This window comes from Rhinoraja longicauda, chromosome 36, assembly GCF_053455715.1.
Source record: "Rhinoraja longicauda isolate Sanriku21f chromosome 36, sRhiLon1.1, whole genome shotgun sequence".
NCBI classification, from domain to species: Eukaryota; Metazoa; Chordata; class Chondrichthyes; order Rajiformes; family Arhynchobatidae; genus Rhinoraja; species Rhinoraja longicauda.
Genome location: NC_135988.1, coordinates 7,812,061 through 7,837,739, shown reverse-complemented (window position 1 = coordinate 7,837,739; position 25,679 = coordinate 7,812,061). Strand labels below are relative to the sequence as shown.

The following is a 25,679-nucleotide window of genomic DNA, read 5'->3' as shown; positions in this document are numbered from 1 at the left end:
TCATAGTTTTATTAGAACACAAAGATTTATCCACAGGCTTGACTTGTTCAGACAGCATGATCACAGGACTAAAACATCAGTCTCCATTGTGGTCAGAGTTCTGTCAGTGAATTGAAGTTTACAAAAAAAACACAATTGGTTTTGCATTTTCCACATTAAGTTGGATTTCCCATTCCAGGGAAATGAAACGGAAATCTCCCAACATGAATATACTGCTTTGTGCTTTCCTTCCCACCGACTACTTTGATCATAGACGGTTACTGTGCCCCTTTGAAACACTGGCCAGAAGCAATTGCTTCAGTTATGTACAATATATACAGTCACTTCTATTCTGACACTTGCCCAAACAAGGCACTACAGAACAAGTGAAGATAGCAAGACGAACAAGGTCATTTTTTTTTTCTTCCTGTAATTGGATGGATCCCGGTGACGGAGGAATGAGGTAAGAGTCGGCATAATGTCCAACCCATGCCCTGTCCAGCAAAACAGTGAAGTTAATCATAGTTAAGACATTATTAAAGCTGAAATATGTACAAAAGTGTGCCCTCTAAGCACTTAAAAGTCTTGTTGGAAGTGCAAAGCAGTCATGGTGTGTGCGTGTACATTTGAATCTAAGCAGCTTTACAATTTTAAAATGGAGGTGGGGGGAGCTTGTTAGAAGATGGATTTCCACCAGAAGTTTGAACGTGTGGCTTGAGAAAGCATTGCACTCCTACCCTGACACGCAAAGGCTTTAGTGATTGTTCAACCTGCCCAATCCTCAGCAGCTCCATGGTGGAGCAATCCATAATCATTGCAAATTCTTTCCTTTCAGAATCAACTCCAGCTCATTGAAGGCCCCACTTTCATCTACCTCCTGTACCTGCGGCAGTGTTCTCCACACCCAAAACCACTCTGTGTACAACAATGGTTCTCTCGTCGCCTTTGTGTAAGAAGGAACTGCAGATGCTGGTTTGAACCGAAGACTTTGCCTGACCTGCTGTGTTACTCCAACGCGTTGTGTCCACTAGTCTAGATATTGTTTCCTAACCTACAGCATTCAGGAGTCACCTGAGCGCAGGGAAGTGTTTCGGTCAGCCCTGGAGTTGCTTGCTGGCGTGATGAAATAATCGGAACAGTGTCACTGGTGCACATGATCCGAGAAGCTCAACATTGTGTTCAGCTTTTGTGGTGGTCGAGCTGGAAATTCAACCTGGTTCTTAAACTGTAGAAAACTGCATACCACCCCCGATCACAATGACCCAAGAAACAAGCACAGTCCAAACTGAAAATGGAGACATAACGAAGGTATCCAGAATCATGCGTTGATAATGATGGTGTACTGTGAAATACATTATCAATCACTTGGTCCTGCTGATCAGAGTTTGGATGGGGCAGATTCGTGCAAACACTTGTTCCCATTGATTGATTCCACCACACAATTCATCAAACAATTATACTCAAACTGTCAGCGCCCTTGCGACTTTGAAATGCACTTGTTAAAACCATGTTGAACTACTGCCTTCGTACCATCTGTATTTTATTTGCGTATTTTTTTAGCAAAAGAAAAATAACTCGTTTAAGAAAAAAAGGTTAAAAAGACCAATCGTTTTAACTTTGTGAACCAATAAAATTTGAAATGCTCTAGTCTCTTGCTGGTCCATTTAATTCCCTAGTTTTGCACTTCTTTCGGAGCTGTGTATGCGCGTACACCATTACGCTGTTGCAAAGGGTCCCACTATAAATATGTGCAAATGTTCCCTTGAAAGTAAAAGGAAAGCAAGTTTACAATGGAGAGGACGGGGCAAGCGTTGCCCTGCGGCAGGTGGATCTCTATACATCCAGTTTGAACCCGGGGTTCGCAAGCTTGCGCTCCTGTACCGCTGAGAGTTTGGTCTGTGGATACGGCTTGTGGCACTCGGGGTCCGACAGGCTGGGATAGTGCTGGCGGTAGCAGGTGTAGGCCAGAGTTAATCCCATCAGAGAGCCACACAGCACATCTGCAAGACAAAGTTGTACAATGACCAAGGAAAACAAACTGATCACTGCTTTATCTAAGAGAGGCTGAAGTAGTCCCTGGCCAAAAGGTTGTTTACAAATTCCCACTATTATTAAGTAGGGAGTAGGGAGAACACCCACTAAAACAATTACAAAGACAGGTCAGGCAGCATCTCTGGAGAAGGTGGATAGCTGACGTTTTGGGTCGGGACCCTTCTTCAGACTGCTAGTTGGGGGGGGGGGGGGGGGATGGTAAGAAAGGTGAAGAGAGAAGGCCCTGGCGAGTGATTGATAGATACAGGTGAGGGTGGGCGGGGGTGCTTGATGGACAGAAGGACATTGGCCAGAGATGAAAAATTAGTGAGACAAGGGTAGAAGTGCGAACTGTGAAGCTAAGGAAGTAATATATGTGAAAGGAGAGGAGAAGGGATGAAATGGGTGCATGTCCCGATGAGGCAGAGGAGGGAGAAAGGGGGGGTGGGGTTTTGTAGGTTAACCTAAAATTGAAGAATTCAGTGTTCATACCGTTAGGCTGTAAGCTACCCAAAGCGGAATATGAGGTTTGCATGTAGTCTTGCTCTGACAATGGAGGTGGCCCAGGACAGAAAGGTCAATATGGGAATGGGAAGGGGAGTTACAATGGTTAGCAACCCGAAGATCTCGTAGGCCTTGGTGGACCGAGCGCAAGTGTTCAGCGAAATGGTCACCAAGTCTACGCCTGGACTTGCCGACGTAAAGGTGGTCTGCATCGGGATGCAGAAAAAGAGTTTAGAGGAGGTGCCTCTGTCTCAAGTGGAAGGACTGCTGGATAGATGTGAGGGCGAAGGTAGAGGAACAAGTGTTCCATCTGCTGTGGTTGCAGGGGATCGTACCTGGGGAGCGAGTGGTTGGGGGTTGGAAGGGATGAGTGAACCAAGGAGTCATGGAGCGAGCGGTCTCTGTGGAAAGGGGTGGGGATGGGCTTTCCATCCAGGGCCAAGTTTTACTCATGGAGGTTGCAGACACCTTGGGCAATGCACAATTTTTGTTGACCTTCGGCTTTGTTTCACCAGACTGTGCTGGGAATCCTGTTCTAAGTGAGATATTAGAGGGCAAAGCTTTAGAGTGAGAGGGGCAAAGTTTAAAGGAGATGCGTGGGGAGAGGGGGCTAGAGATGTCGGACAAATGAGGAGCAAGGGCCAGTTGGAGGGTGAATGGAGTAATGCCTCAGCGCCTTAAAGATAAGCCACAGGAGGCGGCCTCAGGGACAATAGACAATAGGTGCAGGAGTAGGCCATTCGGCCCTTCGAGCCAGCACCGCCATTCAATGTGATCATGGCTGATCAATCTCAATCAGTACCCCGTTCCGGCCTTCTCCCCATACCCCCTGACTCCGCTATCCTTAAGAGCTCTATCTAGCTCTCTCTTGAATGCATTCAGAGAATTGGCCTCCACTGCCTTCTGAGGCAGAGAATTCCACAGATTCACAACTCTCTGACTGAAAAAGACACACAGACGGCCGGGCGAGGAGAGGAGACGGACGTAGGTTCGTGAAAACTGCTCCGGTACATCGAGCGACCGGACTTTGGACTTTGAATGATGGCACCAAAAATGGCGGCGCCCACTTGTGTATAATTTCACTGTGCAGTTGCATATGTGTCAAGTAAAGAACCATTGAACTAGTTTTACACAGAGGGTGGCGAGTGGCTGGAACTCACTGCCACCTGTGGTGGTGGAGGCAAATACGACAGTGGCATTTAACGGACTTTTGGATAGACATGTGGATTCGCAGGGAATGGGGAGCCATGGATCACGTGCAGGCAGATAAGAGATGGCCGTGGCATCACCCTTGGCACCGACATTGTGGGCCAAAGGGCCTGCTCTTGTGCTGCACTTTTCTACGTTCCATGAGATGTGCACTAATCATTATTTGGGAAGAATGGAGCCAAAGATATTTAGAGCAGGTTGTGGAACAAAATGGGATGGTTAGGCAAAGTTAGTCACAGGCACTGTGCAATGTAAACCTCCTCTCACCTTGCCAGTGGTGCTTGTAGTCGCAGGCTCGCGACAGGGCGATGACCCCTGCGACGTAGATAGGCATTAGCGTCACACACAGCCTCCATCCTTTCCCTCGGCCGCCCGGCGTGAAGCAGCGGAGCTTCCCTCCTAAGTAGAAGGCAGTGAACCCGAGGCCAGCAAAAGCAACTGCAAGGACAAGCGAAAGCATTTTGGTTTTAGTTTAGTTTTATTATCACGTGTACAGGTACAGTGCTATAGTTTTGTTGCGTGCCACGCAGTCAGCAGGAAGACAATACATGATTACAATCGAGCCATTTACAGCGTATAGATACATGATAAGGGAATAACGTTTAGTGCAAGGTAAAGTCAGCAAAGTCCAATCAAGGATAGTCCGAGGGTCACCAAAGAGATAGATAGTAGTTCAGCACTGCTCTCTGGTTGTGGCAGGATGATTCAGTTGCCTGATAACAGCTGGGAAGAAACTGTCCCTAAATCTGGAGGTCTGGGTTTTCACACTTCTGTACCTTTTGCATGATGGGAGAGGGGAGAAGAGGGGCTGGCCAGGGTGCGACTGGTCCTTGATGATGCTGCTGGCCTTTCCTAGGATAAATTGAGTCAATAGACGGAAGGTCGTTTTGTGTGATGGTCTGGGCTGCGTCCACAATTCGCTGCAATTTCTTGCGGTCTTGGATGGAGCTGTTCCCAAACCAGGCTGAGAACCAAGATTCAGAAGCGATTCTGCCCAGTTAACCTACTTTATTACAGAGCCAGTGTTATGGGGATCTATTCAGGACCAGGCAGAGCGTTGAGACTCAATCCAACAACAGAGAACCCCCAAGATTTCAGAAATAAAATCTGTGAAATTTATCAATGAAAGGTTAAATGTTTTGTATGTGTTCAGAAAGTCTTATTCGTCAGACATATTAACATGATCCTATTAACTGAATGGTAACAAGGCATATAGTGTGTTTACTTTCATAGGTCGGGGAATTGAGTATAAAAAGCAAGCAGATTATAAAAGGACGCAGCTTTACAGGAGTTTGGTTAGGTCGCTCGGAGTATTGTGTGCAAGTCTGCTCGCCCCATTACGAGTTTGTATGCCCCTGTACGGAGTTTGTACGTTCCTCCCCGTGACCTGCGTGGGTTTTCTCCGAGATCCTCGGTTTCCTCCCACACTCCAAAGACGTACAGGTATGTAGGTTAATTGACTGGGCAAATGTTAAAAAAATTGTCCCTAGTGTGTGTAGGATAGTGTTAATGTGCGGGGTTCGCTGGGCGGCGCGGACCCGGTGGGCCGAAGGGCCTGTTTCCGCGCTGTATCTCTAAATCTAAAAAATAATAATTACAGGAAGGATGAGGAGACTTTGGAAAGGGTGTAGAGGAGGTTTACAGGAATGATACCTGGATTAGAGGGTATTAGCAACAGGATGAGGTTGGACAGACTTGAATTGTTTTCTCTGAAACATCAGAAATTGTGGGGAGAACTGTTGATGTATATAAAATTATGAGGCACCGATAGGGTAGAGAGTCAGAATCATTTTTCCAGGATGGAAAATTCAAATAATAGAAGGCAGAGCTTTAACGTGAAAGGGACAAAGTTTAAAGGAGATGTGTGGGGCAGATTTTTTTTTACAGAGGGTGATGAATGCCTGGAAATCACTACAGAGGGTGTTGGTTGAAGCCGTTACTTTAGTGGCATTTAAAAGACTTTTGGATATGCATACGGATATGCAGAGAATGGAGAGACATGGATTATGGGTGGGTCGATTATTGATGGTCTTGGCATCATGTTTGGCAAGACATTGTGGGCCAAAATGCCACTATCGTATCTGCCTCAACCACCACCCCCCTTGGCTGTTCATGTTCAACACAGCCACAGCTTTCCTCTTGCAAGTGGATTCTCGCACAAGACAGTTAGGTCTTTGATCTACAGCAACTCAGTAAATGAACATTGATTTCTCCAACTTTAGATAGTTCCTCTGTCCCTCTCTTCCCCTCCCACTTCCCAGTTCTCCCTCTATCTTCCTGTCTCCACCTATATCCTTCCTTTGTCCCGCCCCCCTGACATCAGTTTGAAGAAGGGTCTCGACCCAAAACGTCACCCATTCCTTCTCTCCTGAGATGCTGCCTGACCTGCTGAGTTACTCCAGCATTTTGTGAATAAATACCTTCGATTTGTACCAGCATCTGCAGATATTTTCTTACACTATTTATCTTAAGGACATCAATGTACATTTGGCTACATAATGTCAATACTGAGGAACACATGCTGACAGCAAGTGTTGCAGTAAAATCCAGATCACACACAAGGGAAATGCAAAGAGTTAAATCATTAAATGATAGAAGCTCATTCCCTTCCACTGATTGTCCATATTAAAGATTAAAATCCTGACAACATGGAGGGCAAGTGAATTAATAAAAAGGAGACAACATCAAGGACAAGAATAGAGAGTGGAACGAAGTAGCCTTGATTTTTGCAAAGCTGTAATTTTGCAAATCATTATTGAAACTCATAGAATGAGCATTGTGGCAGGACAGCATTCGTGAGCACAAGGCTGCCTCACGAGGGCAGCAGAGGCTGAAACAAGTAACTGAATCAGGGAAACAACCTGCTGTAATAGGCAGTAACCTAGAGGTGTTTCTGATCCATCAGCAACTACCTCCTTGCAAACACAAAGGTAGAGTTGCCGCCTTTCCTACTCAGATATTATGGATGATTTCAGTCAGATCGGACAGCGCAGGACGGAGTGGTAGGGTTGCTGCCTTATTAGAGTGCTAGAGACTCGGGTTCAATCCTGACTACGGGTGCTGTCTTGTCTGTACGGAGTTTGTACGTTCTCTCCGTGACCACGTCGGTTTTCTCCGGGTGCTCGTGTTTCCTCCCACATTCCGGAGAGTAAAGGTTTGTAAGTTAATTAGCTTCTGTAAATTGCCCCGAGCATGTAGAATAGAACTAGTGAACAGGTTGATCGCCGGCCAGTGTGGACTCGGAGGGCCAAAGGGCCAGTTTCCACGATGTATCTCTAAAACCACAAAGCTAAAACAAGTCCTTCAGCCCATCAAGTCAAGTCAAGTTTATTTGTCACATACATATAAGATGTGCAGTGAAATGAAAGTGGCAACGCCTGCGGATTGTGCTAAACTACAAAACAGTGAATCTTTTCGTTCATCTGCAGTAAATGTTTTCACTTACTTTAGGGCTGCATCCTTCTATGCCTTTTTAAAAATGCAGTGATTATATCTGATTTTCACCACCTCCTCTGGCAACATATTCCAAAGATCAACCACTCTCTGCTAAAAAAAAAACTTACCTTTCAGATCCTCTTTGGAATATCGTCCTCTTACCCTAAAACGTGTGGTCTCTTGTTCCTGATACTCCTACCATAGAGAAATGATTTTGACGCCACCTATAACTCTCAAACTTATAGTTGCCACTCGGCCTCCTTGACTCGAGGGCAAACAAACCTAGCCTATCCAAACTCTCCCCCGTAATTAAAGCCCTCTATCCATGTAACATCCTGGTGAATCTACTCTGCCCTCTCTCACCCTTCATGCGGAGACCAGAACTGCACACAATACTCCAAGTACAGACTAGCCAACGTTGTATCATTACAACAGAACCACCCAACTCTTACATTCTTTGTGTAGAAAGGAACCGCAGATGCTGGTTTATACCGCAGATAAACACAAAGTGCTGGAGTAACTCAGCGCAGGGTCAGGCAGCATCTCTGGAGAAAAGGGATGTGTGACGTTTCAGGTCGAAACCCTTCCTCAGACTCTGAGTTGTCATCGTCTCCGAGACTTCAGACCAGTTTTATATTCTCTGCCCTGGCCATGAAGGCAAGCATGTAACATTCGGATCGCGGGGCTTGGGTCGGCCCGCTGCGGACTTTTCACCGTCCGGCGCGGCCTGGGACGTGGCAACTTCAACAGCCTGACCGCGGGAGAAGACGGCAGGGGAAGAGAAAAGACATTCTGGCCTTCCATCACAGTGAGGAGGTGACTGGAGGGTCTCACTGTGATGGATGTTTCTTTTTTTTTTTTGTGTTGGTTGTGATTGTGTGTGAAATTGTTTATTTTTATTGCTCTATTGCTGGACTGTGGGTGACCTTTCATTTCACTGCACATCTTGTATGCGTATGTGACAAATAAACTTGACTTGACTTGCCATGCCATTTCCTATGGTGTTGGATCCTGTATTTCTGTTCATCCACATGCCCAACCATTTACTGTACAATATCTGACGTCCACAAATGCATCACCTTGCACACGTCAGGATTAAATTCCATCTGCCAATGCTCTGCCCAGCTTTCCCTTAAGCGTTCAAAGACATCTAACACCTCTACCTCCTGAATATCGACATGCTCCACACCATCCACATACCCACCCCCAAACTCACTAACCTACACATGCTACACTTTGGTAAACTGCGCTACAGTTCCATTTCTGTATGCAAATATAGGCTTTCACTGTTCTAAGTACACCTGACAATAAAGCACCATTGAACCATTTCCTGGTGTCCCAGGAAGATGGTATCAGGCACAATGGGGTGGAGAAGAATGAAATAGTTAAGATAAGAGTCAAGAGTCTTTTATCGTTATGTGTCCTGAAATGGAACAATGAAATTCTTACTTGACCTTTTTCCAAGGGCTGCTGTGCGTATGACGTCACCATAGAGCATGCACGGACTCTCTCTTTACTCGCACAAACAAGATGGACGCCGTTAGTGGAGCCGCCCATCCACCCACATTCAGGGGCTCCCCTCTCCCCTCGCTGCTCTCCTCTCTCCCCTCTCCCCTCGCTGCTCTCCTCTCTCCCCTCTCCCCCACAACCGCCGCGAGTAATCCCAGTTCGGCTAGGCCACAGCCGCGCTGCCCGTCTCCAGTAGTCCGCCGCTCCAGGAGAGTAAGAGTGGGGGGGGGGGGGGGGGAGGGTGGGAGGAGGAGAGAGTGGGGGTGGGAGGAGGACAGCGGGGGTGGGGGGGAGGGGGGTTGCTGGTGGGGGGGAAGAGAGAGTGGGGGAAAGGGGGGTGCTGGGGAAAGGGGGGATGGGGAGAGTAAGAGTGGGGCTGGGGGAGGAGAGAATTGGGGGGTGGGGGAATGGGCCCAGCGGGCCCACTTGGTCTAGTATCTCTCTAAACCTGTCCTAATCAGGTACCTGTCTGAATGTTTCTTAAAAGTTGCAATAACACCTGCCTCAACAACCTCCTCTGGCAGCTCGTTCCATAAACCCACCATCCTTTGCATGAAAAATGTTAACCCGCAGGGTAATTGCAAAGGATGCATCATAGTTTGCAAACTATGTCTCATCTGCAAGATATGTAAACATAGCACTCTGTAAACACCAGAGTAAACAACAAAAAAAGCTCAGTATATATAAATATTCAGTCGTGCTAAAAAGAATGGTCAGTCTTAAGCTTGCCCGGGTGATGTAGGTTAATTGGCTGGGTAAATGTAAAAATTGTCCCTAGTGTGTGTAGGATAGTGTTAATGTACGGGGATCGCTGGGCGGCACGGACTTGGTGGGCCGAAAAGGCCTGTTTCCGGCTGTATGTGTATGGTATTGTATGGTATAACACAATAATAATACGTACAAGGATTAAATAATACGTACAAGGATTGTCATGGCCTACAAGTCAACACAATTAGCACATGGTGATGTACTCACAAGAGGAATGGCCACTGGGGAAACTCTTCCTTCCCTCCAGTATTACTGTGGGGTCCCCTGTGCACTGCATGTCCTCAGTCACCACTCCGTCCGGAAAACAACGATAGAAGTAATCTGGCCGAGGTCTGCAAACAGTGAGCACCAGTCAACATCAGGCCATCACCGGCACCCACTCCGACACAGTACTGCGAAGCCTAGACTGCAGAGCGTAGAGCTCAGTGGACACACTTAAGGCAGGGAAAGATAGATTCTTGATTAGTATGGACGTCAGAGGTTATGGGGAGAAGGAGGGAGAGATGGATCAGCCACGATTGAATGGAGGAGTAGACATGATGGGCCGAATGGCTTAATTCCTATCATTTATGATCTTGGACCTCCAAGCTGCCTACTGATTCTGAATGCCTGGATGCAGTGAAAGGTGCCAAGCAAACCCAGAGAATTCAGAAGGTTTGTCCGGGTGCTCTGGTTTCCTCCCACATCCCAAAGATGCGTGGGCTTGTCGGCTAATCAGAAGTGTCCATATCCACAGGCGAATGAGACTGTAAACCTGCAGTCAAGATGAACAGCATGGAAGCATGTAAGGCGCAGGGGATGGAAGAAGACATTTCACAATCACGCAAGGGGGTGAAAGAATATGTAGGCAGGGATGGGAGAAGGTTCCTCTGGATGGTACGCTGCAACACAGGTGTGTTAAGATGGATAGCTGCAATTTCCATTTGCCTCTCGGACAGTTCATGCCAATGTGATTTTCTACTATATAACATTCTCTGCAAGGCGGACGCATCTAGTATCTGTAGTTTTGTAAAAAGAAAATCACAGGGTTATGAACTGATTGGAAGGAAGGCATGTAGAGCTGCTGCCTCCCAGCTCTAGAGACCGGGGTTCGATCATGACCTCAGGTGCCTGGGTGGAGTTTGTATGTTCTCCCTTGGATCGCGTGGGGTTTCCTCCAGGAGCTCCGGTTTCCGCCCACATTCCAAAGGCGCGTGGGCGTGTTGGCTAATTGGCCTCTGTAAATTCCCCCTGGTGTGTAGGAGTGGACGAGAAACTGAGATAATGTAGAACTTGTGTGAACGGGTGATCGATAATTGGTGTGGACTTGATGGGCCGAAGGGCCTGTTTCCATGCTGCATCTCAAAACTAAATATGGATTTGGGTTGCCTAATTAAAATGGTGTTTTGATTTGCTCCAACATTCATGTCACCTCTTTCAGAATGTGAAATTTCAAATCCAAAGGAAAGATGTTTGAGGAAACCATTAGGGATGCAACACAGAGATGGAGAGAGGCACAAATTGGAGCCTTCAAAAACATTGCTGTCAAGTGTGAATATAGTTTGATTGGAAGCACAAAGAAGCTGGAGGACAAAATATATCATCTGCTTACACTTCCAAAAAATGTGATTACCTCTACAAATTGAATGCTGTGGGTATCTGTGATTTTGAAAAACAAAACGGTTCTGACCAGCTGGGACCAGAAAGCAATGAAATAAGAACTTGGGTCAACATGCCAACCAATAGTGTTCTTTCGAGTCTGATTTTGGGACAGCATTTTATCTTTGATTTCTATTAAGTGATGATTAATAAGGTCGGGGCCATACGCAAAATTGGAGAGGAAAGATTCTTAGAAATATATTGAGTTTATATTTACTCAAAGCATCAAATATGCTGGTAACACGTTGTATTTCAGCTGATGGTGTTTTTCTGAGTAACTGATGGTAGACCAGGGTCACATATGTAAGTTGTGTAGACCTGATTAAGGTTAAATATCAGAAGGTTTTGCTTTGAATAGTGGACCTCAATTGGTAGCCCATTCGATACTGACTAGTATGTCCTGATTAGTAGTAGCCGACAATGCCCTGGAAGGCCAATAAACAAGCTTTAAAAGCATTATTGAAGGACAGGTACAGTTCAATGTTTTCATGAGACCTGAAGCCATGTTGACGTGCCAAGACAGCGACCCAAATCACCGGGTCCCATATCTGAGGATGGATGTGCTGGCTCTGGAGAGGGTCCAGAGGAGGTTCACAAGATTATTCCAGGAATGAGTGGGTTTGCATTTGATGAGCACTGGGCCTCTACTCACTGGAGTTTAGATGGTTGAGGGGGGGCCTCATTGAAACTTACAGAATAATGAAAGGCATAGATAGAATGAATGTGGAAAGAATGTTTCCACTAATGGGAGAGTCCAGGACCAGAGGTCATAGCCTCAGAATTAAAAGGGCACTCTTTTAGAAAGGAGGTGAGGAAGAATTTCTTTAGTCAGAGGGTAGTTACTCAGTAAAATATCTGTGGATATTTTTAAGACAGAGATAGACAAATTCTTGAATAGAACGGGTGTCAAGGGTTATGGGGAGAAGGCAGGAAAATGGGATTAGGAGGCAGAGATCAGCCATGATTGAAGGACTAAGTAGACTCGATGGGCAGAATGGCCTAATTCTACTTCTATAACTTGTGAACCTGTGACCCATTGGAAGACTGCATCGCTGACCACATTGAAAGATGCAGCACCAATCTCAGCTTTAAGCAGAAGATGTTTTGCCTGTTCCTCAATTGAACAGCTTTCAAAACTGGCACAAAAAGCTGGAGTAACTCAGAGGGACAGGCAGCATCTCTGGAGTGAAGGAATGGGTGACGTTTCGTGTCGAGACACTTTTTCAAAACTGCCATCTGCTCAAATCCTCAAAACACGTAAAATGTGATTACACTTTTAAAATATGTTCTATCAAAGCTGTGTATTTGGAACTCACCTTCCCACCACCAGTTTAAGAGTGTTTGTGATCACTCCGTTCAAACCCAGGCCTAGAGATCCCGCTGCAAGTGAAAGACGCTGATTATTTTTTTAACTATTACTGTTACACAAACTCTGCACAAAATTGTTTACAAGACATCTTAACAGATTCGTAAAAGACTACCTTTGCCTCACCACATTAATCCACCCTTATGGGGCATAAACAAGGGAATCATTTCCATTTCAACCACAAAGCCGTGACTCCATAAAACAGCAAGTGAAATGGCCCGTGTCCAAAATTCTACAATTTCCCCTCAGTCAGTCTGAACTGAAATATTTCAGATCCAAAGCAAACCTATTATATCCAGCCCTCCAAGTATTTGTTTTATAATTCAGCAGATCAATTAAATCATTCAAGGGACTCACTCACAGTTTGTACCACTTGAACATTACACATTCAATGAAAAGAAAGGGTGAATTAAAATGGGTGCAAGGTGCAAATAAAGGGTGGCACGGTGGCGTTGCGGCCTTACAGCGCTTTTGGCACTAGAGACCCTTCGCTGGTTCGATCCTGAGTACGGGTGAAGTCTGCACGGAGTTTGTACGTTCTCCCTGTGACTGCGTGGGTTTTCTCCGAGATCTTTGGTTTCCTCCCACACTCCAAAGACGTACAGGTTTTTAGGCTAATTGGCTTTGTATAAATATAAATTGCCCCTCGTGTGTGTAGATTAGCATTAATATGCAGGGATCGCTGGTCGGCGCGGACTCGGTGGGCCGAAGGGCCTATTTCTGTGCTGTATCTCTAAAATTGTTATCTTTTGCCATATCTTGTGCTCTCCCTGACCTGGGAGAGCACAGGCCAATTGCAGTGTTATGGCTAAAAGCCTGGCCAACATTAAGTACAGACAGGTGTTGGAACTGGAAAGTGCAGGGCCACATCACATTACTTTGGCTTAGTACTGATTGAGCCCCAAAATGAGACACCTATCACGAGTTATAAAACAACCTAGCCATCCACACAGTTCTTGGTCATGCATAACTGCTTGCCACATTCTCTTTAAATAACCGCAGTGGCGATACTTCAAAAACAGGATGGCCTGGAAAGCAGTTTAGGGTGCTGTGATAGACACAAAATGCTGGAGTAACTCAGCAGGTCAGGCAGCATCTCTGGAGAAAAGAAACAGGTGATGTTTCAGTCAAGTCCATTCTTCATTCTGAGAGTGGAGGGAAAGGGAAACTAGAGACATGAAAAGGTACCGAACAAATCAGCGCCAGCACCAATGACCAAAGAAAGGTGGAGCGCACGATAGTGCATTGAAAGCAAGACATTGAAGGCAATGCTGTCATAATTGTCCTTCATGACACCAACAATGGACTATGGTGGGCTCCACCTTTCCTTGGTCATTGGTGCTGGCTTTGATTTGTTCTGTACCTTTGATTTAGAGTCATAGTCAGAGTGGAAACAGGCCCTTCAGCCCAACATGCCCACACCAGCCAACATGTCCCAGCTACACTAGTCCCACCTGACTGCGCTTGGTCCATATCCCTCCAAATCTGTCCTATCCATGTACCTGTCTAAATCTTCCGTACCTTTCCATATCTCTAGTTTGCCTCATCCCCTGACTCAGTCTGAAAAACTGTCTCGACCCAAAACGACACCTATTCCTTTTCACCAGAGATGTTGCCTGACCCGGTGAGTTACTCCAGCAAATTTGTGTCTATCTTCGGTGTAAACCCGAATCTGCAATTCCTTCCGACACATTAGGATGTTGTGATTGTGTTAACAGTTTGAGATGAGGCACACACACAACTGGAACATTTTCGGCAATATTCGTTGACCCAACTTTGAGAGCGCTCAAGACCAACGCAAACAGTGTCTCTCACCTAAACAACCTTCCCTCACGTCCCTGCTTTCTGTTCTATTCAGCACCCTCATCAGAAGTATTGCCATCAATGGGGTCATGAAGGAAATAGCCTGTTGGAAGAAGAATGGACAGCGTTATCAGCTACATTTAAAAAAACAAAGAGGAAGTGAAAATTACAAATATAAGTCACCAAATGGCGAGGGCCAATCTACATTGCAACTTGAGGAAGCTGTAGATTCCGTAATATTAGTTCTCAACTGCAATTATTTGACCGCGGTTTTCTTTGAGTTCCACCCCATTAACAAGGACGATGAATCTCACTGTTGCGGATGGCTGGCCTGGTGGGATGGGAATGTGGGGGGAGCAACGCACAGAGCAAAAGCCGGAGCTGAGCTCAAGTAAGGGGTTAGTGAGTGCACGACAGCAGGGAAAATGGTGGGCATGTTTAATTGCCCACAGAGGTCCCAGGACACAGCCTGTCCTGCCCCCAACCTCTATTCCAGTCGAGGTGTGGGAGGAACAGAGCAACCCCCAGTCTGAGTCCATTAATGACAAATGCCTGCACATGCACCCTGATTCCTTGGACGACATAGATAGGCGACGTTTTGGGACCGGAAACATCACCTATCCATTACTCCCACAGATGCTGCCTGACCAGCTAAGTACGTCCAGCACTTTGTATTTTGCTCAAGATTCCAGCATCTGCAGTTCCTTATTTCACCCTGATCCCTTTGAAGGCCGATGGCTGAGAGCTGGTGGAGGACAGCCAAATTGTATGGGTAGAATTATGAAGACCAAAATGGCAGGTTCGATCTAGACTCCATTGAGATACCCACTACGAGGGTTTGAAGCACGAGAACTGGCATTAAATGCCCCTGGACTGGAATAATCTTCAAGCCTGGCATTGCCCATTCTTATCCAGAAAGTGGGTTGTTTAGCTGGAAGCCTGACAAGTTGTTAACCTGCGATGGGCACATTATTAGACTGCGTGAGCAATTCTATGATGTTTTACGTACAAACATGTGCCAAGTAGGAACTGTGTCCCTCTCAGTCCGGGGGTTTTTGTACAGCCACATCTCCTCTGGGTGGATTACTCGGTGGAATGGAGTCAGTGTTTCAGAAATCCTGCAGAATAAAAGGAATATGTTAAAAGAAGAAACATTCTTACAAGTTAGATAAGCATTATATTTATCCTCGTGCGTCAGTAGCACAAAAGGCCGGACAACTTTGAAACACTATTTCAATTGAATTAAACTCCATGCACTTCAGAAGTTAACGGTGTGCGGGAAGGGCACACTCAATGGCAATATCAGTCACTTTCAGTTCAGGTACTGCAGAAGGCATGCAAGGAAATCTTCCCTCTATTTTCCCCTACAATGCCGCCTAGTTACAAGCTCCAAGAGAAAGATTTAACGCTGGCCAAATCTCTGAAATTTCGCTTTACCTTTTTCCCTCCCTTTTCCCACCAATACCCCCCACTCACATGATTTCCTAAATAATCAATCAGTCCTTGATCGGGTAGATGCACAGAGTCTCTTGCCCAGAGTAGGTGAATCGAGGACCAGAGGACATAGGTTTAAGGTGATGGGGAAATGGTTTAATAGGGATCTGAGGGGTAACTTTTTCACGCAAAGGGTGGTGGGTGTTTGGAACAAGCTGCCAGAGGAGGTGGTTGAGGCAGTGACTATCCCAACATTTAAGAAACAGTTAGACAGGCACATGGATAGGACAGGTGGGACTAGTGTAGCTAGGACACGTTGGCCAGTGTGGGCGTTGGGCCGAAGCGCCTGCTTCCACACTGTATCACTCTATGGCTATCACGTAAAAGGACGCAAATTGAGTCTAGTTTATTCACTCACAGGAATATCCCAAACAGGAACAATCTTAATACAATTTCACAGATAAAACTTGCTATCCCATTCTTCCGCATGTTGGCCTGAGTTTTATTGGTCCGGTGTTTCAGTGCCAATCTGTTTGGAAAGAATGGACATTGTTAGATGCATCTTTATGAGAATTTAACAGCGTCAGTTATGCAGACTCCTGTGCTGCTTCCATTCCCACTTATCCCCGTATCATCTCGTCAGCACCTCGTACCGTTCAGTGTCATGAGCACGAGCAACACGTCCACTTATTGACACGCCAAACCTAGGCTTGAGTTATTGATTGTTCCACACTTCGACAACAGTGAGTTGAACTCAGGCTGCGCAATAGTGTGCAAAAGTGATGATTCATCACATGGATCAACAGTTTGTGACTTCAACAGTTACCTGAAAGAAGACAACAAGAAAGCAGACATCCTGTATTCGACAGGTCCTACGGTCCACCACATCATGCCCACCAATGTACTCATCTACCAGTGTTTGGGCAGTGGTCTTCTATGCCTTAGCAATCCAAGTGCTTGTCTGGACGCTTCTTAGATGTTGCATGATCATCTGTCTTCACTACCTCATACCCAGATGTTCCAGATGTGTAAATACTTTCTAATTCAAATCCCTTCCCTCTCACCTTGGATGCAAGCCTTCTTGCTTTACAAACCCACAACTAAGACAAAAGGGTTCTTCTAATTACGATATCCATCCTCCAATCTTCTCGACATCAGGTCACCCCTCGGCCTCCATTCATCCAAGAAAATCAAACCCAGCCACCCCAATCTCTCCGAACAACTGAAACGCTCGAGTCCAAGCAACACCCTGGTGAACCTCTGCATCCTCTCCAATTAAAACACATCCTTCATGATGTGTTGTGACTGGAATGGTGCGTTACACTCCAGGTGTGGCCGATGGAATATTATATAAAAGTTTAAGGTAGACATAAAATACCGGAGTAACTCAGCGGGACAGGCAGCATCTCTGGAGAGAAGGAATGGGTGACATTTCGGGTCGAGACCCTTCTTCAGACTGAAGTCCAAACTCCGTACTGACACGCACCAGTTGTGAGTTGTAACATCAAATACCTGCTGTCCATCTTCGAAAAGCACTGCCTCAAAAAGGTAGCCAGCATCTAGGACCACATACCATCTTGGTCACGCTCTCATTTCATGCCTGCCATTAGGAAGAAGTCACAGGAACCTGAAAATTAACGTCCAGGAACAGCTTCTTCCAAAAAACCATCAAGCTATTGAATCCTACGAACTCCAACTAAACTCCGAACTACGAACTGCCTTAATTGCAGCACGGACTTTGGGCTTTATTTTGTTTTTTTGCACAATATTGTCTTTTTTATTCATTGAATTTAAAAAAATATTGTTCATATTATCTATTGAGTGTGCTTAGCAACCTGCTGTATTGCTGCAAGTAAGAATTTAACTGTTCCATTTCAGTACAGATTTGTTTTTTGTTTTTATAATATCAAAAAATACTTTATTCAAGTAATAAATAATTACAAAACATCTTCTTTTCAACAACCCCAACCAACATTTCCGGAGGTTACACGTTCAATACAGGTATTAATTTCCAAATTTACACAGAAATTTACACAGAATCCCTTATTTGGAGGGGCGTCTTCACCACACCCTGGCCCTCATGTCCAGCAGCAGAAGGACCATAGGAGATGCCAACAAAACTCGTGACTCTTATATTCTATGCCACGACTGCCAAAAGCAAAATCCCCCCCCCCTGCCTTCCTCACCACCTTACCTCTCTGTGCTGCGACGATCAACACTTTCTTAAACGCAACCAATTACAGTGCATATATGTCCTATGCAAAATAGAACTTCAAAGGTTCATAGTGCAGAAATATTTTCTCCAAAACAGAGGATAGGAGGTTTTTGTAGTTGGGCTCCATGACTTTGTAGATTAAGTTACTACATAAAATGCTGGAGTAACTCAGCAGGTCAGGCAGCATCTCTGGAGAGAAGGAATGGGTGACGTTTCGGGTCGAGACCCTTCTTCAGTCTGAAGGGTCTCGATCCGAAACGTCACCCATTCCTTCTCTCCAGAGATGCTGCCTGACCTGCTGAGTTACTCCAGCATTTTGTGAATAAATACCTTCGATTTGTACCAGCATCTGCAGTTATTTTCTTACACTTAAGTTACTACATAAGATCAGTCACCCAACTTGGATTACAAAAGATTATTTATTTTGGTAGTGCAAGGCATAACGATTTTAAAAAATCAGTAGAAAATTTTGGGTTGATGGAGAAAAATAAGGATTAAAGATAAATAGTATAAGAAGATAACTGCAGATGCTGGTACAAATCGAAGGTATTTATTCACAAAATGCTGGAGTAACTCAGCAGATCAGGCAGCATCTCAGGAGAGAAGGAATGGGTGACGTTTCGGGTCGAGACCCTTCTTCAGACTGATAAATAGATATCTTTTTAAAAGAATGGCACAGGAAGGTTGGCCCACATGATGCAAAGCCATGATATTAATCACTCCAACTTTTTGTGACTATCTACAACAATAGACACAGAATTAAAACACTGAAGCTTTAGCTCTCCACAGGCCAGCTGCATGTTATTTAATACACTGTCCAATCACTGTTTGGAACATAACGTGATCAGTGATATGATGTAGCATTGAAGGCAATTAAAACGAGTCAGTGAGACACGAAACAAGCCCTTCAGCCTAACTCAACTGTGCTGACCAGATTTTATAACCGAGCTATGTGCAGGAAAAAACTGCAGGTGCTGCTTTAAATTGAAGGTGGACACAAAATGTTGGAGTAACTCAGCGGGACAGGCAGCATCTCTGCAGAGAAGGAATGGGTGACATTTCGGGTGGAGACTCAGTCTGAAGAAGAGTCTCGACCTGAAACGTCACCCATTCCTTCTCTCCAGAGATGCTGCCTGACCCGCTGGGTTACTCCAGCATTTAGTATCTACCTTTATAACCGAGCTAGTCCCATCTGCCTGTGTTTGGCCCATCATGTCCCTCTGGGCCCTTCTATTCATGTACCTGTCTAAAAGCCGTTTAAACATCGCCATTGTACCCAGTTCTACAGCTTCATCTGGCAGCTCGTGAACTTGGTGGACCTAACGGCCTGTTTTCACGCTGTAATTCTAAATAAACTATAGATGGACCAACAGTGGATTCAGTACAGATCTCTGCAGCACCTCTGCAGGCCTCCAATCCAAAAAACAACCTTTGCACTTTAGACTTTAGAGATCGTGTGGAAACTGGCCCTCCGGCCCACCGAGTCCATGCCAATCAGCGATCACCCCGTACACTGGCACTATCCTACAAACTGGGGCCAGTTTACAAAAGTCAACTAACCTACAAATCTCTACATCTTTGGTGTGTGGGAGGAAACCGGAACGCCTGGAGAAAACCCACACGGTCACGGGGAGAACGTACAAACTCCATACAGATATCACCCAAGGTCAGGATCGAACCCGGGTCTCTGGCAAGACAAGGCAGCAACTCTACCACTGCATCACTGTGCTGTCCACTATCACCCTCTAGTTCCTGCTGACCAACAAGGGCCCAAGGTACAACGCTAAAGTGACTCTTATTTCTAAGTTTGACCCATATAGCCTCACTCTACGATCCTCCAAGAATATCCTCCAAGTATATGCTGTGATTTCCTCTTTTACCTGCAACTCAATCATGCCTGTAACAAGTGCATCCTGAACATTGAGCCACCAGTCCAGCCTTCTCCCAGAACCAGCCACATTATGGCTACAATATCCTTCCACAGTCTGAGTTCACCTGCTTTGCCCATCAGGCTTCATGCATTAATGTAAATGCCATTTGGTTTATCAAACCTTCCTCGCTATCCTTGTACCCTCACTGTTCTCTCTACTGAACTTAACTCACAGAAACATCTATATCAGGCTCTTTATGCCCATCTGTCTAATGCTTTGGGTCTCAGCGTCTGCAAGACTATTTTATACCCTCGCCAGCAGCATTAGCAAATATTCCCTCCAGAATACTGGTGCCCCTTCAGCTCTGATGCGGTCTGTCCCTCTTGTACTGGTCTGTCCTTGCCCGGAAGAGAGCCCAATGATCCATGTACCTGAGGCCCTACCCCCTTCCCCCTCCGCATTCACTCCTTAGTCATACACCTATCCACACCATCTTCTTGGCCCTTGTCTCACACTCGCTTGTGGTACAGGGGTCAGCTTGAGGAGACCCTCGGAAGTCCTGCTTTTCAGTTCACTACATGCCATCCACCTCATTGGAAACCCTCTAACTATCTTCAGACTTTACCTTGGCACTAAACGTTGTTCCCTTCATTCTGAGGTATCACAAAATGCTGGAGTAACTCAGCGGGTCAGGCAGCATCTCAGGAGAGAAGGAATGGGTGATGTTTCGGGTCGAGACCCTTCATTCTGTTTCTGTACTCTGTAAAGGGCTTGATTGTAATGATGTATAGTCTTTTCACTGACTGGATAGCATGCAACAAAAAGCTTTTCACTGTACTTAACCTAAACTAACTCCCTGAGCTCCCTTTGCAGGACCTCTTCTATCTTCCTCCATTTGGTGTTGGTACCAACATGGGTCATAACCTCTGGCTGCTCACCTTTGCTTTTCAGACTGCCCGGTGGCCAATTCAAGACCATCCTTGGCCCGGACACCTGGGGAGCAACAAACTATCCTGGTGTCCCATTCTCAGCCACACAATCACCCGTCAGTGCCCCTGACTCTAGATGCCCCTATCATTATCGCACTCCCCATTTAAACTTCTTCCACAAAGAATTATCGACACAAATGCCTGGATAGAGTGGATGTGGAGAGGACGTTTCCACTAGTGGGAGAGTCTAGGACCGGAGGTCATAGCCTCACTATAAAAGGACGTATCTTTAAGAAGGAGATGGAGGAATTTCTTTTCAGAGGGTGGTGAATCTGTGAAATTCATTGCCACAGACTTCTGGAGGCCAAGTCAATGGATATTTTTACGGCATAGGTAGATGGATTCTTGATTAGTACAGGTGCCAGAGGTTATGGGGAGAAGGTAGGAGTATTGGGGTTAAGAGGGAAAGGTAGATCATCCATGATTGAATGGCGGAGTAGACGATGCGTCGAATGGCCTAATTCTGCTCCTATCTCTTATGAAATGCACTTTTAGCTTTTTCTAAGATGGCTGCAGGTCATGCTCAATGAATATTTTTAAGGCAGAGATACATAGATTCTTGATTAATCTGGTGTCTGGGGTTATGGGGAGAAGGCAGGAGAATGGGGTGTGGGGGGGAGAGATAGATCAGCCATGATTGAATGGCGGAATAGACCTGATGGGCCGAATGGCCTAATTCTGCTCCTATCCCTTACGACCTTTGGCGGTGTGACGCACAACACACGCCAACTGGAGGGCAGAGGCTGACTGAGTCAGTAATTTGGTGTTACTGTTCCCTAACATTAACAAGTTCTCGAGTTTAACGCTCAATGCTTGAATGCAAAGTGCAACCAACTTCAAAGCAGCTGCTGCCTCAGACAGACATCAACCATCTGGAGTATTTATAAATTAAATTGACACCTTTTGCTATCTTGTGAACATGTACAATTTAGCATCGATTTGATCTCTTGTAGTCTCTCAACCAAATGGTGAATTACACACAGGAACACTGACCAGAGGCCAAAGCTCATGGGCACCTAGACCTCAAAAATACTCATGCAAAACACATCTTAATTATCTTTTCAACAGTGCGATCCAACAATCAGATTGCTATATTAAGTAGAAACGAGGAACTGCAGACGGTGGTTTACACAATGTGCTGGAGTAACTCAGCGAGTCAGGCAGCATCTCTGGAGAACATGGAAACAAGGATAGATGACATTTCTGGTCTGAAGAAGGGTCCCGACCCAAAAAGTCACCTATTCATGTTCTCCAGAGATGTTGCCTGACCTGCTGAGTTACTCCAGCACTTTGGGCCACTTAAGAGTGTTTCCTCCTTCTGTCAGAGCACAGCGAATCTGATTTTGGCCACAACACCACATCCCTGCTCTTTCCTCAGACCCCTTTATTTCCTTGTGGTTTAAATGTCTAACAATCTCTGTCTTGAATGATTCTGTCTGCAGAACTCACTGGAATCAAGTTCCAAAGATTGATGATCTTTATCTCCAGCCAAAAGGGAGAACACTTTTGAAACTATGCTGCCATTTTCTAGATAACTCCACAAAGGGAATATTCTCTCGGCATCCACCCTGAGTCTCCTCACAAAATCTTATTTTTCATACAAGATCACCTCTTGTTCTTTCAAACTAGGCCCCCAGTCTACACCATCTAACTCACACATCATTTCCTTGATGCCAGGAAATAATCTAATGAATCTTCTAAGGAAGCAGGAAATAGACATATAATGCTGGAGTAACTCGGCAGGGTAGGCAGCATCTCTGGATAGAAGGAATGGGTGACGCTTCAGGTCGAAACCCTTCTTCAGACTCATGAACACAAAGACCAAAACTGTACAGAATACTCAAGTCCATCTCACCAGCATTCATCATATTAACCAATGTTATACTCCATTCCCTGTGCAATGAAAAACATTATTTCCAACTTCCTGCTGTATCTGAATGCTGACTTTTCGTGTTTCTTGCACTTGAACCCTCTGTCCCACAACATAGCACAATCTCGCTTTGTTTAAATAGCTCTTCCTGACATAACCTCACATTGTACTTCAACAACTTCTTGTCTGCTCACATTCCTTCTGCAGGCTCCATGTCACTCCCACAACCTGCTCGTCCACCTAGGAACTGCACAAGGAACCGCACAAGGAACTGCAGATGCTGGTTCACACAAAGGACACAAGATGCTGGAGTAGCTCAGCAAATCAGGAAGCACCTCTGGAGAACATGTGTGGGAAAGAACTGCAGGCAGATGTTGGATGAGAACATGGATAGGTGACGTTCTATTCTTGTATCGTCGGCAAATCTGGCTGCAGGACCTATGATCTTTCATGCGGATCACTAATATTGATTATAAATAGTCCAGGCTCCACTAGTTACTGATTGCCATTATGATAGTTGCCCGGCCGACCGGCGGTATAGGTGGACTGATCAGTTCACTCTTAGAGTATAGAAGTTGGGAGGTCATGTTGCAGTTGTACGATGTTGGTGAGACCGCATTTAGAATATCGCGTTCGGTTCTGCGCACCATGTTACAGGAAAGATATTGTCAAGCTTGAAAGGGTTCCGAAAAGATTCACGAGGGTGTTGCCACTGGCAACTTGCCAGGACTTGAGGTTGTGAGCAAAAGGGAGAGGTTGTGTAGGCCTCTCTATTCCTTGGAACGCAGGAGGATGAGGGGTGATCTTATAGAGGTGTACAAAATAACGAGAGGAACAGATCGGGTAGATGCACAGAGTCTCTAACCCAGAGTAGGGGAATCGAGGAGCAGAGGACATAGGTTCAAGGTGAAGGGAAAAAGATTTCATAGGAATCTGAGGGGTAACTTTTTCACACAGAGTGCTGGATGTACGGAACAAGCTGTCAGAGGAGGTAGTTGAGGCTGGGACTATCCCATCGGTTAAGAAATAGTTAGACAGGTACATGGATAGGATAGGATTGGAGGGATATGGTCCAAGCGCAGGCAGGTGGGACTGGTGTAGCTGCGATATGTTGACCGGTGTGGACAAGTTGGGCCGAAGGGCCTGCTTCCACACTGTATCACTCTGAATCTAGACTGAATCAACAAACACCTGACAATGGCACAATGTGCCATCCCTTCCGTAAACACAGTCTCTCAGGGTGAGGAGAGTGGAGAACATTGGTAAACAACATTAGTCACCACAAGGCACAACATATCACGCTGACATCAGGCCCATCTTCCCACATCTCACCTTCTGCCTCTTTTCCCCCGATCTCCCCTCCACCTTTCCCATTTCCTCCTCCACCCTTCTAATCTCCCCCTCCCCTCCTAATCCTCCCATCTCTGTTCCCATTCCACTCTCTCCTTCCCCTCCCACCTCACCCCTGCCACCCATCTCCCCACTCTCCCTCATCTCCTGCATCTTCTCCCTCCCCCATCCCCACCTCCCTCCCAATCCTCCCATCTCCCTCCTCCCCAACGCTCCTCCTCCTCTTCCCTCCATCCCCCCCTCCTCCTCCTCCCTCCATCCCTCCTCCTCCTCCTCCCTCCATCCCTCCTCCTCCTCCCTCCATCCCTCCTCCTCCCTCCATCTCCCCCTCATTCATCCTCCCATGCACCTTAACCCTGCCTCTGCCCCATCTCCCGGGCCCGGGCCGCCCTCCTTCACTCATTCACTCCCTCCCTCACTCTCCCTCCTTCCCTCCCTCCCTCTCTTCACTCCTTCATTCCCTCCCTCCCTCTCTCCCTCCCTCTCTCCCTCCCTCTCTCCCTCCCTCTCTCTCCCTCTCTCTCCCTCTCTCCCTCCCTCTCTTCCTCCCTCCTTCATTCCCTCCCTCTCTCCCTCCCTCACTCACCCCCCCCTCACCCCCCCCTCACCCCCTCCTTCCTTCCCTCCCTTCCCTCTCTCTCTCTCCCTCCCTCCCCCCTCCTTCCTTCACTCCCTCCCACTCTCCCTGCTTCCCTCCATCACTCACTCCCTCTCTCCTTCCCTCTCTCACTCCCTCACTCACTCACTCCCTCCATCCTTCCCTCTCTCACTCCCTCTCTCCTTCCCTCTCTCCCTCCCTCTCTCCTTCCCTCTCTCCCTCCCTCTCTCCTTCCCTCTCTCCCTCCCTCTCTCCTTCCCTCTCTCCCTCCCTCTCTCCCTCCTTCCTTCACTCCCTCCCTCTCTCCCTCCTTCCATCACTCCCCCTCTCTCCTTCCCTCTCTCCTTCCCTCTCTCCTTCCATCCCTCACTCACCCCCGGCCGCCGCTTCCTCCGCCGCCGTCACCTGGAAACCACTGACGTGGATGACGGGGGCGGGGCGGAACCCGCTGGTCCTCCCACGGCAGCGCCGCCTCCCGGCCGGGCAGAGCCGCTGCACCTCCCACCCTGACCACGGGACAGGCACAGAGATAGAGAGGTGCAACACGCTGGAGTAACTCAATGGGACAGGTGGCGTCTCTGGGGAGATGCAATGGGTGACGCCTCTTCAGACTGAGAGTCGGGAGAGACATAGATACTGATGGAGAGAGATGTACAACAAATAAATGAAATATATGCAAAAAAAGTAACAATGATATGTTGTGATATTGCAAGGACTACTTTGTTTGTCTGTGTAGTAACGTGTATATAAGAGAATTAGGTTTTTAGATTTAGAGATACAGCACGGAAACAGGCCCTTCGGCCCACCGAGTCCGCGCCGCCCATCGATCCCCGCACACTAACACTATCCTACACGCACTGGGGACAATTTTTACATATTACCCAGTCAATTAACCTACATACCTGTACGTCTTTGGAGTGTGGGAGGAAACCGAAGATCTCGGAGGAAACCCACGCAGGTCACGGGGAGAACGTACAAACTCCATACAGACGGCGCCCGTAGTCAGGATCGAACCTGAGTCACCGGCGCTGCATTCGCTGTAAGGCAGCAACTCTATCGCTGCGCCACCGTGCCGCCCTTTGGAGCTCAAGTAGGTCCAGGTGATTTGGT

At 46.6% G+C, this 25,679-nt stretch overlaps 1 protein-coding gene across 4 annotated transcripts; it reads right to left on the bottom strand.

The window, feature by feature from the left end:
• Positions 1 to 1,425: 1,425 nt before the first annotated feature.
• LOC144610308 (phospholipid phosphatase 5-like) lies at positions 1,426 to 25,020 on the bottom strand. 4 transcript variants are annotated; one of them, XM_078428910.1, is made up of 8 exons: positions 24,944 to 25,020; positions 16,095 to 16,205; positions 15,252 to 15,360; positions 14,255 to 14,345; positions 12,390 to 12,453; positions 9,643 to 9,767; positions 3,991 to 4,161; positions 1,426 to 1,979 (listed from the first exon to the last, which is right to left on the bottom strand). In XM_078428910.1, exons 2-8 carry the CDS (start codon positions 16,163 to 16,165, stop codon positions 1,813 to 1,815), a joined length of 798 nt encoding a protein of 265 aa, XP_078285036.1. In that variant the 5' UTR covers positions 16,166 to 16,205; positions 24,944 to 25,020; the 3' UTR covers positions 1,426 to 1,812. The 4 variants fall into 4 exon arrangements, with proteins under 4 accessions (XP_078285036.1, XP_078285037.1, XP_078285038.1 ...); XM_078428911.1 differs by lacking the exon at positions 24,944 to 25,020 and adding an exon at positions 23,954 to 24,068; XM_078428912.1 differs by lacking the exon at positions 24,944 to 25,020 and adding an exon at positions 16,330 to 16,608.
• Between the last annotated feature and the right edge of the window lie 659 nt (positions 25,021 to 25,679).

Excerpts from the sequence above, each read along its gene's own strand:
- LOC144610308 (XM_078428910.1), bottom strand. The coding sequence starts at position 16,165 with ATGCGGAAGAATGGGATAGCAAGTTTTATCTGTGAAATTGTATTAAGA. Across the intron at positions 15,361-16,094 it reads TTCCTGTTTGGGATATTCCT|GATTTCTGAAACACTGACTC; the intron begins GTGAGTGAATAA and ends TTTATTCTGCAG. Across the intron at positions 4,162-9,642 it reads CCCCAGTGGCCATTCCTCTT|TTGCTTTTGCTGGCCTCGGG; the intron begins GTGAGTACATCA and ends TTGTCCTTGCAG.